Source organism: Anser brachyrhynchus, assembly GCF_964034855.1.
Source record: "Anser brachyrhynchus genome assembly, chromosome: 16".
Lineage (NCBI taxonomy): Eukaryota > Metazoa > Chordata > Aves > Anseriformes > Anatidae > Anser > Anser brachyrhynchus.
In genome coordinates this window covers 15,143,108-15,156,473 of record NC_137734.1, presented here as the reverse complement: position 1 = coordinate 15,156,473, position 13,366 = coordinate 15,143,108, and the positions used below count along the sequence as shown (strand labels likewise).

The 13,366-nt window shown below is 49.4% G+C and overlaps 2 protein-coding genes across 8 annotated transcripts in view; both read left to right on the top strand.

The window, feature by feature from the left end:
- The window catches only part of CPNE1 (copine 1), a 41,912-nt gene extending 39,251 nt beyond the window's left edge, over positions 1 to 2,661 (top strand). For all 4 annotated transcript variants that reach the window (XM_080558420.1, XM_080558419.1, XM_080558421.1 and 1 more), the window contains 2 exons: positions 746 to 982; positions 1,836 to 2,661. In XM_080558420.1, coding sequence (XP_080414546.1) covers positions 746 to 982; positions 1,836 to 1,952 — 354 coding nt within the window. In that variant the 3' untranslated portion in view covers positions 1,953 to 2,661. The remainder of the gene's footprint in view (positions 1 to 745; positions 983 to 1,835) is intronic.
- Positions 2,662 to 5,864: 3,203 nt separating this feature from the next.
- Positions 5,865 to 13,366, top strand: part of LOC308178728 (fer-1-like protein 4) — a 40,843-nt gene continuing 33,341 nt past the window's right edge. The window contains exons 1-8 of one of the 4 annotated variants that reach the window (XM_080557760.1): positions 5,865 to 6,519; positions 6,629 to 6,684; positions 7,845 to 7,933; positions 9,604 to 9,703; positions 11,800 to 11,891; positions 12,519 to 12,560; positions 12,661 to 12,828; positions 13,104 to 13,164. In XM_080557760.1, the coding sequence (XP_080413886.1) occupies positions 6,138 to 6,519; positions 6,629 to 6,684; positions 7,845 to 7,933; positions 9,604 to 9,703; positions 11,800 to 11,891; positions 12,519 to 12,560; positions 12,661 to 12,828; positions 13,104 to 13,164 (990 nt within the window). In that variant the 5' untranslated portion in view covers positions 5,865 to 6,137. Of the gene's footprint in view, positions 6,520 to 6,628; positions 6,685 to 7,844; positions 7,934 to 9,603; positions 9,704 to 11,799; positions 11,892 to 12,518; positions 12,561 to 12,660; positions 12,829 to 13,103; positions 13,165 to 13,366 lie in introns of those variants that run through there. The other 3 variants (XR_013939935.1, XM_080557758.1, XM_080557759.1) reach the window with 3 other exon arrangements.

Below are 13,366 nucleotides of genomic sequence, written 5' to 3'. Positions count from 1 at the left end.
TGATTCCATTTTTGACCACCCAATTAGAAGGAATGTTGATGTTCACTCTGATACTTCATGGTCTTAGCTGTACAAGGATTTTGAGTTCTACATAAGTTTGTGCATACATCAAATTAATTTCCCACACTGTGGGGTGCTTGGTCTAGGGAGAGCCATTTCTTATATTTTTGAGGGTGTTTTTTAGCTATTCAAACAATTGGGGGAAATCTTCCTATTTTTCTTAAGCTCCTGTGTTCTTCCCCTTCTGTCATTTCTAGAGTGTCGTCACGTCATGACGTTTGTCACTGCTGTATGTTCAGATTTCTAATACTTATTTAAATTACTGATAACTAAAAAATAATTTTTTTTTGTTACAAACAGATATTGAATAATGTATTTTATCCTTTTTGAGATGTCAGTGAATAAAGCAGCACCCATCAGTGAGTTTTTTATGCACCTTTGTTGATTTAGGATTACTTTGATCATTGCTAGTATATTCTGGCAACTGGTATAATTGTTCTTTATAAATTGAATGTAAGCCTGTATCTTTTATCTAATGCAGAGGATTTCCCTGAAGTGTACAAGGAAAGGTGGTTTGCATAAGAAAAAATGGGAATAAACAAAAGTTCATTTAATGTTCTGTTCTTGTCTTATCCACTGCACAATCTGCTTGCTTTTTTAGAGTAAGAAATTGCTTCATTTGCTTTCAGTTATGTGAGCTTTGATGTTGTACTCCCTAACTGAGTATTTTCTGGTGTTTTTTTAGCAATATTTTATCTTGCTGATCATCACAGATGGAGAGATCACTGATCTGGATCAAACCAGGCAAGCAATTGTTAATGCATCTAAGCTGCCGATGTCCATCATTATCGTTGGAGTTGGTGAAGCTGATTTCAAAGCAATGGAGTTTCTTGATGGGGACAATGGCATCCTGAAATCCCTAACAGGAGAGCCAGCTGCACGAGACATTGTTCAGTTTGTGCCTTTCCAGCGGTTCAAAAATGTAAGTTGTTTTTAACTTCGTAAGAATTCTGCTGCTAACGTATGTGCAGTTATTACATCCAAAAAATTAGCATTTGTCTAGGCAGCTTATTAATGTTGCAATGTATGAAGGCAGCAAAGTGTATGGTCAAAGCACTGTCCAAACTGTTTCTTGTGAGAGTTGAGATATATTTGCTTCTGGATTCAAAACTGTGTGCCTCATAACTCTATTGCAGCTTTTCCTAAAGAGTTCTCATTGTATTGTTACTACCTATTGGCTATTGCAGTGTTACAAGGAGTAAAGGAGGTGTTTTCTCTCCTGGGATGCAAACATTTAGTCAAGAAAGTGAGATCATTTTGTCTCAGTCTCTGTTGTTGAGTCCCATGAGCGATTTAAGCTGAGATGGAATCTTTCCTGCTGTTGAAAGCAGTCCTATCGTTCCCCAGCTCCTCCCTACTTTTTCTGATGGGGCACTAGTGTTCGTGCATGTTATGCAGTCAATGAGGTTGAAGAATGGAGTTAAATGGAAACCCAAAATAAGACAAATTGCTAGTGACTGGGGCAGTGTCCCACCCAGATCAAGGCCATATGAAGGCTGTGTGAGTCTGGGTTTAGGGTCGGAGCAATGCAGGGGTGGGAACAAGTGATTTTTAGCAAGAGTACTCGCTGAGACTGACTGGAAGTGCTCCTAAGACTGCAGCAAGACTGAACCAGAGGGAGTGAGACATGGACGAAAAGCAGATTGTGCTGTCTTCTCAACCTTGCTTGCCTGGCAGGTGGGGGCTGCAGTCTGAATTCTGTAAGAGAGTATGTCACTGGGCTGGTAATTCCATTCCCTGCAGTATCTTTGATTTATTCTCACTGTTCCTTGCAGGCTCCCCGGGAAGCTCTTTCCCAGATGGTTCTGGCTGAAGTGCCAAAGCAGCTGGTTTCATACTATAAATTGCAGGGGTGGCCACCTGTGAAACTGCTGGAAACGAAGAAGATGTAGATTGCATCATCATCCTAGCCATATGTATCACTGTGGTGAAGAGAGCTGTCTGCACTCACACTCTTCCCTTGCATACTCTGTGCCTTAAGATCGTACCATTCACACTAATACTCTTACCTGCTTGTACTCTGTATCTTTGATCTTTCCTGTTCCTAACTGCAAGAAATGTAAATAAGGAAGAAATGCAGCTGCTGGCAGTTGTGGTCAAAGAAAAATAAACCTTGTTGGTTTTCTGCCTTGGAATAGTGATACATCATACCACGTATCAGCACTTGGCACGGCCCATCTGCTGCTTGGTGCTAGAGTGGGCACGTGCACTGAACTGCTCACCCAACACTGCTTCAATGTTCATTAGGACAATTATATATACAGTAATGATACTTACTGTCTTTGTGTTCCTTGATAGTTTTTTTATTCTATCAAGCTGCCTTGGAAATGGGGTCCCATCCGTATTGGTTGGTAAGAAAGTCGGTTGGCTAGATGCCTGAGGTAGTTCCTCTTGTGCCTTCATAAGGTGCCAGTATATTTTTTATATGTAAAGTTTTATTTTTAAATTTCAGTTACCATACTTTGCAATCATCTTATTTTTTAATCACACTTTTGTATTAGCAAAAATTGCTTCTGTGGAGATAAAGGAAGTTGGACTTGTCATTGCACTACAAGTTGTCATCACTTTCAGTTTCATAAATAAATAATGTGCTGTCATTTACAGACATGTCTGGTCTCATTTCCTTTCTGGGATTTTTCTTTTGTTTTCCAGCAATGTTGATGTGTGGTTTAAGGAAGATCTTTGCTATAGTATTAGCCTTGGTCGTTCAGCCTAGGTTGGGCATGAGCAGCTGCAAAGCAGAGCAAGTTATCTGTATCATTAGTTTTGTTACCTGTTAATCACTAAGACTGCTGAATGTATATCCTGCAGCCCTGTCCTGCAGTGAGATGAGCTGTTTCTTTACTGTGAAATTATGAAAGAATTTGTCTATTCTACTGCACACACCAGGAAATTGTGAGAAGAAATTGGAAGACTGTCGTGGTGATTCAGCCTATGAAATTGGTAGGTTACAAATGTGTGAAAGCAGAACTGTGGTGTGAATCTGTATCTTCAACTAGACTAGTCATTATGGATCATATTCGCCAGCTAACTAATTTATAGCTTGTGCTTGAGGGGCAGCAGGTCTAGGACCACTACTCAGCAAAGAAAATTTGTTAGTTTTTCATTCAAACGTAGTGTTGACCACGATGTATTCTTCCAGTTTCTATAGGCAGCAGCAGCTTCCTCGCTCTAGAGGAAGCTGGACTGTCTCGCCTGAAACAGTCCATCCTCTAGCCTGCAATCTTTCTAGTTGAGTGGCTGCATAAACTGAAATGTGTTAAAAGCATGGAAGAGAGGAAGGAAAACTGCCAAGTCATCTCAGAAACTGCCCTGTGGTTCTCTACTTGTGTTTTCAGCCTATTACAACCTGTAGGCAGAGCTCTCCTTCACTCTTAGGTGTACAAGCAAATCTGAGTCTGGTATGTGTATACATGAGTGTGCCTTTTCTTGCCTTTTTTTAAATGTTTTTCTTTAAAGGAGGCTTACAGCAGTAATTCCGAAATTTCAGCAGTCCTTTGGCCCAAGTAATACCAGTGGCATTGCATAGTCCTTGGTTTCAATTTAATGTTTTCTTTGGCAAGAAGTTATGAGCATGTTGTGTCTTTCCTCCAGCCTTTAGAGGCAGAATATGAGCTCTGAGACATCAGAATGCATAGTGAGAAATGCATTTTGCCTCTCCTTTTTAAATGTAAGTTTCCACTCAAATGGAGGAAAAAGAATCCTTCCTAGCATCTATCTGTATTCAATGGCTATGAAGGGAGCTTGGAAAATCTGTTCCTTAGCTAGCTGAGGTGACTGCAGATGCTGGACTTGATGATAGGGGTGACTTTCCCCGTTTGGGAGAGGAAAAATCCAAGACGTGGTAGAGGCTGTTGTGAGGAACTTCCTCCTTTTGGAGGCGGAGATGCTGCTTACCTGCAGGAAAGTGGCTGAAACGTGAATGAGCAACAGGACGGAAGCCTGTCACTGGAGGAGAAGAGCTGCTTGGCTCTGCGCTGAGATGAAAAGCCACAGGAGGGTCAAACTTGGAAGCTGCTAAGGCAGGATGGCATGGTTCTGACTGGTTTCTCTCATTCTTGACTCTCCCTAGGGCTCCTGTTCTAGACAAAGTGGAGGCTGGGATGCTTTGTGCCTTGTGCCGCCCTGGGCGTAGCTGGAATGCAGGCTTGCAGCATGACTGTTACTCAAGGCAGATAAGAGCTCAGGTTTCCTTCCCCAGGAGGCTGTGCTGTTCTCACCCTGTGACAGTGCACTCTCTACCATCCCACATCCCTCTTTGGTTTTATGTCCGCCATCAGCTTGTTCAGGCTGTGTCCTGTTGGACTCTTGTTCACGAGCTGTTCCTATGTGCAGACAAGCTACATTCAGCTGAGAGGTATGGCACAGGGGGCACCTTGCTCTCCAGAACTGCTGCCACCCATTCTCTATGATTGATCTGGACTTGAGAGCCATTCCACCCTTGCCTTTTGGACTATTTTCAGGCAAGAGTCCCACTCTGAGGAGCTGCCCCTTCAAGGGCTATGCTACCTTCTGGGCATGCTGCTCTATCCAGAAAAAAAGGACAGCTGCAGACCTACCTCCAATTTAGTAAAGCCTATGCCTTCATCTGTAGGTGCACTATCCTTGTCATCAAGAGAGGAGCTTGATTTGTGTTTCTTAGTTTTGAGATATCCATTGGAGGATCACACATGTTCTGTGCTGGCCAGGGCCCCTCTCACAGCCTCTACTGAAGGGGCAAAAGCAGCAGGATCTTGCTGCGGGCACAAGGGTAGTTCACTGTCCCGTGACAGGCTCAGAGTTGTGATTGCATGAAGAGCCTTTTGGGGCCTGAGGACCTTCAGAACACCTCAGAAGTCTGCTTACCCCAGCCTTGGCCATAGAGGAAGCACCTGGGCACTTTCTGTCACCAAAGGTATTTTAGCCTCGGGGCTTTGTATAAATGGAAAGCTATTTATGTGGGAGATCATCAGGGAGTGTTCCTCTTACTTCTAGAACACCTGGCAATAATACTCATGACACTTCAGGTCAGAGTATGCCATGCTGCCCGTACAGAGCTTCCTCCTGGTGCAGATCAGGCTCTAAGGGGTAAGGAAGCCACACAAACTCTCTGAGGAGATGATGACTTGTGATCTCCTTTGAGCGAGTACCAGATTTGTCCATCAGCAGCACTCTTTGGTGGTCTGAATGTCTGCTTCAACAATCTGAATGACATCCCCTCTACCCCTCCAGCCACAACTGGGTTAAGGGTTCAGTGCATTCAGCTTTCTGTGCTGCTGCCTTAGAGCGAATAGTTCATTCATTTGGGTTCTCAAAGGTGGTGCCAAACACTGCCCACCTGCTGTGCTTCATTGACATGCTGTGAAGCAGTATCCTTGTCTGCCACAGCTCATTTCTACCGCCATCAGCACTTCTTTCCTGGCTCTTGAGTAAGCTGTTGGATAAGGTGAAGATAAGGTAGGTAGCCGCAGGGCTGGCTGTGGAGCAGCCCAACATTGCCCAGGCATGATTCAGTCACTCCTCGGTGTTTGTGGAGCTGAATTAACTGCCCTGACCCTGTGCAACGTGCCCTGTATGGCAGGCATAGAGACAGGTGTTTTGGCACAGGGTCCTGAGTGGGAGACCCTCAGGAGGAAGAAATATTTGCAAAGCCCTGCTGAACTCATGATAACACAATTACTTTGATCTGGCCTGTGCCTGGGCTCCAGCATCGCTCATTTATGAGTTCTTGCACAGGTGAGCTGTGAGCTGCAGCTGAGCCTGGCCACAGTGGAAACACAGCAGGGACTGCAGCCACTCGGGGTTGGTGGGCCATGACCTGTCCCAGGTGGCTCCCATTCCCCACCCTCCCAGTTTGCTGTGGAGGGTTCTGACTGCTGCAGCTGTGATTTGTGCTATGGAAGCCATCAGGCTGGGGGGGCAAGTGGGGCTGGGGCTCCACTTCCAGAGGTCCTGGGTGCCTGTCCAGGGGCAGATCTGAGCTCCATCCTCACCGTGTTGCTCCGCCACTAGCAGTGCACTGAGGCCGGTGTCCTCCAGCTTTGGAGGAAGCCCTTGTCCCTGCTGCGGCACCGTGCCTGTTGTGAGGTGTGGCTGAGATGGCCTCCCATTGCAGGGTTTTCCTGGGCTGTGTTCCCCATCCTGTTGGAGTGGCTGCAGGGCGCAAGGATGATGCCATCGAGGCCTGGCTACTGCAAAGCAAGCCCCCAAGCGCCACACGGCCAAGTGCTCCCCTCTACCTGGCTCTGCGACAGCCGGGAGCCATTGCCTGCCAAGTGCCAGCCCAGAGGTGTCTGGTGAGCAGGGACAGGGAGCGGCGGCCGAACCGGCCGGACGAGGCGGGGCTGAGTCACACCGGGTGGAGCAGGCCGAGCGGGGCAGCGCTGCTGGCTGGCGGCTCCATGGCGCTCAGTGTTGGTGTCCGGCGGCTCTCCCACCTGCCAGGCCACGGCGAGCGGCAGGTGCGGCTCAGCTTCCGAGGTGGGCCCAATGGGCGGGGAGGGAGGCATGGCTGGGGGCTATCATCCCTGCGGGAGAGCAGGGCCCTGCTGGGTCTGGCAGAGCCCAAGCCTTCTATCTCCTTCCCAAGGTTTCACCCAGAAGACGAGGAAAATCCGCTGCGGCGCAGAGGCCGTGTTTGGGGAGGTGAGTGCGCTGTCATCTGGTGAGGACCAGGGCAGTGGGCACTGGGGTAGGGACAGGGACCAGGACAAGGTGGACCCTTGGTCAATGCCTGGTGGGGCAGGAGGCAAGTGAGGATGGGGTGTGCATCTCAGGGTAGGATGGGAAGCCTTCCTCCCTGTGCCCATCTTCACTGTCCCATTCTGGAGCCTGTGATGCCTGGCTGTCAGGACTTGCAGGAGAGTCCTGTCTTTCATCTCCTGTCCCATCTGGATGCCTCTGTGTTGCCTGAGGCACCAACAACTGGGGCAATCTGTAACGTGCATGGAATTAACCTAATCTGCCTTTTGGAAAGCCTGGCTGCTCTTGCAGAAATGAGCCCCCCAGCAACAGATTTTCAGATCAGTGAGCCCAGTCGGCACCAAGCCACGGGGTGGGTAGGAGCAGGACTCAGGGCAGCAGGGACCTGTCCCTCTCACCAGCCGCCAGCTGGCCAGTTTGGGAGTGGGGCGAATCACAGCCTTGCGCATCTTCGCAGCGTGCCTGCGCTTGGTGGCTCCCTGCCCGCCTGTCACCCCCTGTCCACCTCCCTCATGTGCTGGAGGCTTCAAATGGAGGCAGTGACAGATGGCAGCAGAGGGAGGGACATGGTGTGGCATCCCTGGGAGCAGCTAAGTTCTGGGATGTCCTTAGCTGAAAGTTGGTGCATATAAAACAAGGGGATAGGGAAATGGCTCTGGTCCTGACTGCTTCCAGTAGGGTGGGAAATGCTTTGCAGACGTGGGCAGAAGCTGCCTTCCTCTCAGCAGGAGCTGGGAGGCTTGGGGTGGCTCTTTGGACCTCTTTGGACCTTGCCCTGTCCAAGGCTGGCTTTGCCACATCTTCCAGGTGCCTGCAGGGACTGATCTTTCTAGTATAAAACTGAGCAGAAGCCCCTTACCTTTCAGAGAGCTCAGCTCACAGCTTCCCAGTGCCATGAGCCTGCTCTGGCCCTGCAGGGACTCAGGTGCTTGGGGAAGGTCCCAGTTTTCATCTCCCTCCTGTTAGCTCCATCATGATCTTCGATACTGGGGGGAAATTCATGTCACTGACAATTCAACTTTATCCATTATCTGCGCTGCACCTCCCAGTGCTGCAGAAGCAGCGCGAGCTGAGGAGATTCACTGTGCACTGTTTGCTTGCAGCTGTTTCGCTGGCCTCACTATGGGAAGCTCATCGTGGGAGAGGTGCTCTCCATTAAGGTTTACAACTGCAGCAAGGTTTTCAGTAACAGGTAGGTCCTTTAGTTGTTGGTGACCAGCAGAGGTGGGGGAAGAAGTGTACTGGACTTTAAATGGGATTAGAAAGGATTTCTTGGAATTGATGGGAGGAAAACAAACAGGATACAGTTTATAGAAGAGGGATGAAGCTGGTTGTTCTGATGCAGCAGCAGTGCTGTGTGTACAAAGTCAAATAAGAATGTTATTTGCCCTAACAGTTAAATTATTAGACTCCCTAAAGGTCCAGGTCAGCCCCCCAGGTAGGATGGATGTGAAGTAGGGCTCTACCAGCCAAGCCAGCAGCAGAGGAGTTGTAAGGGCAGGGACTGCACCAGTGGGGACCTACTCTTACCCTGTAGAACCACACTGGAACCGTGCTGCACCCAAATTCAGTGTCTCTGTCCATAGGGAAAAGCCCTAAGCCTGTGACAATAGGGTTTAACTTTTAAGAAGACAAGCTATTTAAATTTAAAGGATCAGCCAGAATATAAAATGCCTCTAGGTGGGCTAGACAATGCTGCAAACTCAGCAGCTATACCAGCAGTTGTAAAACACTTAAGGGAAACCTGGAGAGCAGAGGTGACAGATGGAGTAGCGGTGGTGGAGCAAGTGAGGGAGCAGAGGCACATCCTGCATCACATGAAGTGTGTGAGGATGCAGGGCAGGGTGCCAGCTCTAGTAAGTTAAACGTAAGAACTGAAAGCAAATCAGCAGGGCCAACTTTCTAGAGATAGCTGATGATACAAAGCTTTTCAAAGCCATCACAAACCTGCCAGAGAGGGTGTGGAGGAAACAGATGAGTACAGCACATGCAAGACACTTAAAGTCAGAGCAGAAAATTTGACTGAATTTTGTGCCACTGTTTACTGGATGCTTTCCTTATGGGAGATAGATCAGAGGAATTGTCTCCGACTGAAACGTCAATAGAAACTGCTTTAGGACAAACTGATAAACAGTGACAAGTCACTCAGTCCTGATGGTGCTGAGCAAAGAAGTCCAATGGGAAACACCTGGATTGGCATCATCTATCCATGCTGGTGGGCAGAGTAATGGTGGGTGACAGAGATTACAGTTTAAGAGCATTTGGTCAGTGCTCTGGGATGCTCAGAAGTAGAAAGAGGGTAGAAGAACAGAAGGGAAAGTCTTGTTCTGCTGCTGTATCGGTGAGAGGCTCCTTCCTCCAGGGAAGAGAGGAGGCAGGCTCTGCATCTTGGAGAAGAGGAGGTGAGAGGGGACATGGGGGAGGTCTGGGGGTGACTGGGGGTGATTGCTCCTATCTGCATTCTGGGTGGGCTGTGATGCACTCCAATGGCTCTGAAGGCAGTGGGAAGCTCTGTTTCATGCTGGGCTTAGCTCAGCTGCTGGCACAGCTGCCACGGGGAGCTAGAGGAGAAAATAAGAGTGGGCTCCAGACAGGAGGCTGCCGAACTCCACACACATTATCACCACTTGCAGGGAGCAGGGATGGTCCTTCCCCAGCAAGAAGTCCCTTTGGGCTGGGTGGATTGTGGCCTGACTTGCCGTGGACATACCTGCAGTCCTGAGCTTATTTCCTGGTGATGTATTTCTGTGTGTAAAGCCTCTGCTTCTCAGCTGGCTGCAGAGCATGAGGGTGCTCTCCTCCCCCAGGACGAAAGCACTGATGCTGTGCATAACGTTGCTGCAGCCTGTGATTTTGTTACAGGCTTCTTGGTACCCTTGTCCTCAGCCTCCAGCACCTGATGACATCTGGGAGGCTGATCCTCCGGGAGGCCCTTGTGGACAGGAACCACAGCATCACCACTGTAAGTCCTTTATGGGCAGCCTGGGGATGGGCACCGCTCCATCACTCATCTGAGCAGGTGCAAAGGCCCACAAGCATTCAGAAAGGCTTTGTAGGAAACCTCTGGATCTTTCCAGGTGGATCTGGGGCTGATGAGGAGAACAAGGTGCTGCTTGGAGCCCTGTCTGTGCAGGGGTGCAGCCACTTCACCCCCATGAAGTGGCTCTATGAAGGTCCTTAAGTGCTTGGGGTGGGCTGGGGGACCTGAGGACCTGCTGAGTACCTAAATGGGGAGAGGGAGGCTTAACAACACCTCCCTGGGACTGAGTAGTATGTGCAGGACTTGACATTTCATCTCCTTCCAGCACTGTGCCCCGGCAGCTTTTGGGTTAAACATGAAGTCTTACTGGTGGTCTGTAGCAGCATAAGTGTCTTTGATGCCTGCCTGCCCCTCTGCTCCATGGCTCCTGCTCCCCTCCCACCCTCGTGCCGGGGCTCACTAGCCCTTTGTGCTGGCAGAAAGTGAACACAAGCAGAAAAGGAGCTGTTTCCTGCCCACACAGTGCGAGGCACAGTTCGGCGAGCTCTGGACGGCCAGGGCTGGGTGCCAGGGCAGGGCTGGAGGAGAGGTAGAGGCAGACAGAGCTTGGTGCTGCTGGCAGCCCTGCAAAGTGCTGCACCTCTGTTTGTCCTTCCTGTGGGCAATATGAGTCATCCCCACGGTGACATGGTGCAGTGACCACGAGCCCAGGTGGAAGCTGAGCGTTTCCAAGTTGATTTTTAGCCTGCTGCAGCTCACTGTGGGAATGTTCATGCTGGCAAAGGGAGAGGGGGCCAGGCTGACCGATTGGCAGCTGGCGGTGCTTTGGAGGGACTGAGCTGGGGCACTTACACTGTCATAAGGTCAGAGCTGCTCTGTGGCCCCAACCCTTTGCTCAGCTGCCTCTTCCCTTGTGCTAACAGCAGTGCCCAAGATGATGACCTAGTCCAACCAAAATCCAAGAGCTTTCATTTTTGATGGGTTAGTTTTTGCCTGGGTCAGACTGGGCAGGGAAACACAAGTGGGACCAGAGCAGCTGGAGACCCTGCCCCTCAGCTCAGCTGAGAAAAGATGAGTCCCTGAAGGAAAGAGACTGCTTCAACTGCTGTTCCTTCTGCCAACTGTGAACAAGATCCTTCTATTCCAAATCCAGTTCTTCCCTGGAACCTCTGGAACTTCAGTTATTTGTACTCCTTTTTCTCTCCTGGTGCTTTAAAGGGTTTTCAGAGCCTCAGCTAGTCACCTAGTCTTATCCCAAGCTTCTGCCTCCATCCAGCTTCTGCTGCTGCCTCTCGCAGCTGTTGTATTCTTGCTTCCCAGGGCTATATTTCTCTCCCCAGAGACATCCCTTTTCCAGGGACTGAGCTGTGGACCCATCTCATACATCCTCTTCAGCCTACTGAGAGGTGGCCTCCTCCATGGCTGCAGTTTTGGCCTCTCTGGGAAATCCTTGTGTATTCCTGTTGGTGTGAGATCAGGCTGGTCACCTGTAATCCAAATGTTTTCAGAGCCATGCTGGCTGTGCCGATACCTAGCATGCTCCATGCTTTTCTGGCTGTCCTGCTCCCCACTGATGCTGACTCGGGGCCTCATGTGATGCAGACTCTGGGTGTTGCTTGTTGCTTCTGTGGTGTTTTGAACCAAGCTGACATGCCTGCTGCTGCCTGCTTCCTTCAGAGAGTGCACCCCAAACACTTGCACGTTTCTTTGCTCTGCTGCAGCATTCTCCCCACTTACCTTGACAAAGGTGCCCTGAGATGGCTCTTAAGGCTACAGGATAGATGGCTCTTAGGTTCCATGCTATATTTTAGATTTGGAAACTTGACCCAGCTTTTATTCAGGCTTTGGAAAGCTGTAGGGGATGGAGTTTGGTTATCTCCAGCTTGCTGATGGAGACAAGCAAGGAGAGTCCGACAAAATTAGGCTTCTCAGGGGTTGTGACCTTCCTCCTTTTGCCTTCTTTCCACCCGCATCTCACTTGTTTTTTCCTTCCACACATCTATTCCTGTTTTTGTTGGCATTTCTGCAGGTGTTTTGTGGCTGCCAAGCTCTCAGGCAATTTAATTTTCTGGTTCTAGATCTACATTGAGCTGGATTTGCGCTACCAACCTCCAGATGGCTCAGCTGGGACCTGGGTTGAAGAGGACTTTGTCTATCAGATGAAAGACAGGTATTGAAATCCTGGGAGGGGAAAACTTCCAGGTGGTGTTTACAGCTGCCTTTGTCAGGGGCAACCAGAGCCCTTTGAGATGCAATCCAGCTTCACTGACTCTCCACCTGTAGCCAGGCTGATGAATTTCTGCTCTACATTAGCAGTAAGTGACCAGGGCTCTTGGAAATAAAACATCTTGCATTCACAAAGAAGACGCTTTGTGGTTGACTGGAATAACCCACTGCATTCCAGGAGCCCCTTTGGACTCCCAGGCATTTCTGCAGCCTTCCTGGCTGATAGGAGCAAGACTTTGTGGTTGCAAAGCTGCAGAGAGCATGGCTTTGCATCATAGCAGCCCCAGGCACCCCCCACACAGGTGGTCCTCAAAAGTACCCAAAGCTAGTGGGTGTCAGGGCAGGCAGGATGACAAGGTCCAGGGATCATCAGTTCTGAAGTGTCTAGAGTCAAAGCAGAAGGCATGTAGGGTGAAGAGGAAAAACATCATTTTGGAGAATGCTTGTGTTATGGTGTGGTGGTCAGGAGACAAGCAGGAGCATGGCTTTGCCACTGTTTCCTAAGTGCATTGGTTAAGAGTCTTTTTTTTTTTTTTTCAGTAAAGTATCTCTTTTTTTTTTTTTCTTACAGTTCAGAGTTAATCATCCACAATCCTGGATTTGAGGAGCCGGAGTAAGTATCTGTGCTTGAGGTTATCCACTCACCCTCCCGCATGGAGGAGAGTGCACAACCCACTCATCAACGCTGGCGGTGATGTGGTGGGGGATTGCAGGGCAGCCAAGGGGCCAAGAGCAAGTGAGATGGACAAAAAGGCAGCTGCGCTGGGCAGGAAGCTGGCAAAGGGCCTGGAGACTGAGGAGGAGGAGGAAGAGGAGGAAGAAGACTTTTATGATGTATCTGACATGGAGGTCTTGGGCATTGTCTTCAGCCCCGTGAAGAGGTATCTGTGCTTGTGCTATTCCTGCATGGGCTGTGGAGTGGGAGGTGCCAGCTCCTGGGGTGACTTTTGGGGCCAATCCTGCATCTTGTAGCATTTTGCTTCCATAAAATATCAGAAACCTTCAGTGTTCCCAAACAGAGTCTGCTTTGGATTTGCTCATTCTTGGTTTGAGGGGCTGTTACTTGCTGGGTTTTCAAGTTGCTTCCCTTGGTGGGGTCTTAATCAGGTCTGTGCAGTTGAAGGGACAAGCTCACCCAGGTTGTTTTTCTGTGCAGCCGTTCCAGACTTTGCTCCACACGGGACCTGTTTGCCACCCCAACCCCACAGAGCTTCCAGGTACTGCAACATTGGGTGTGTGTCCCTGCAGTTGCCACTGACCCCACAGCTGATCCATCACTGCCTTCCTGTGGGCCTGGGCTTCTCCAGCTGCTGTATACTCCAGCAGGGCCTCTAGCATGAAGAGACCTTCCTGCTTTGTGTGACTTCCCTGGGCAAGGTCTGAGATTCCCTGAATGTCTGCATCCAGCATCCACAATCA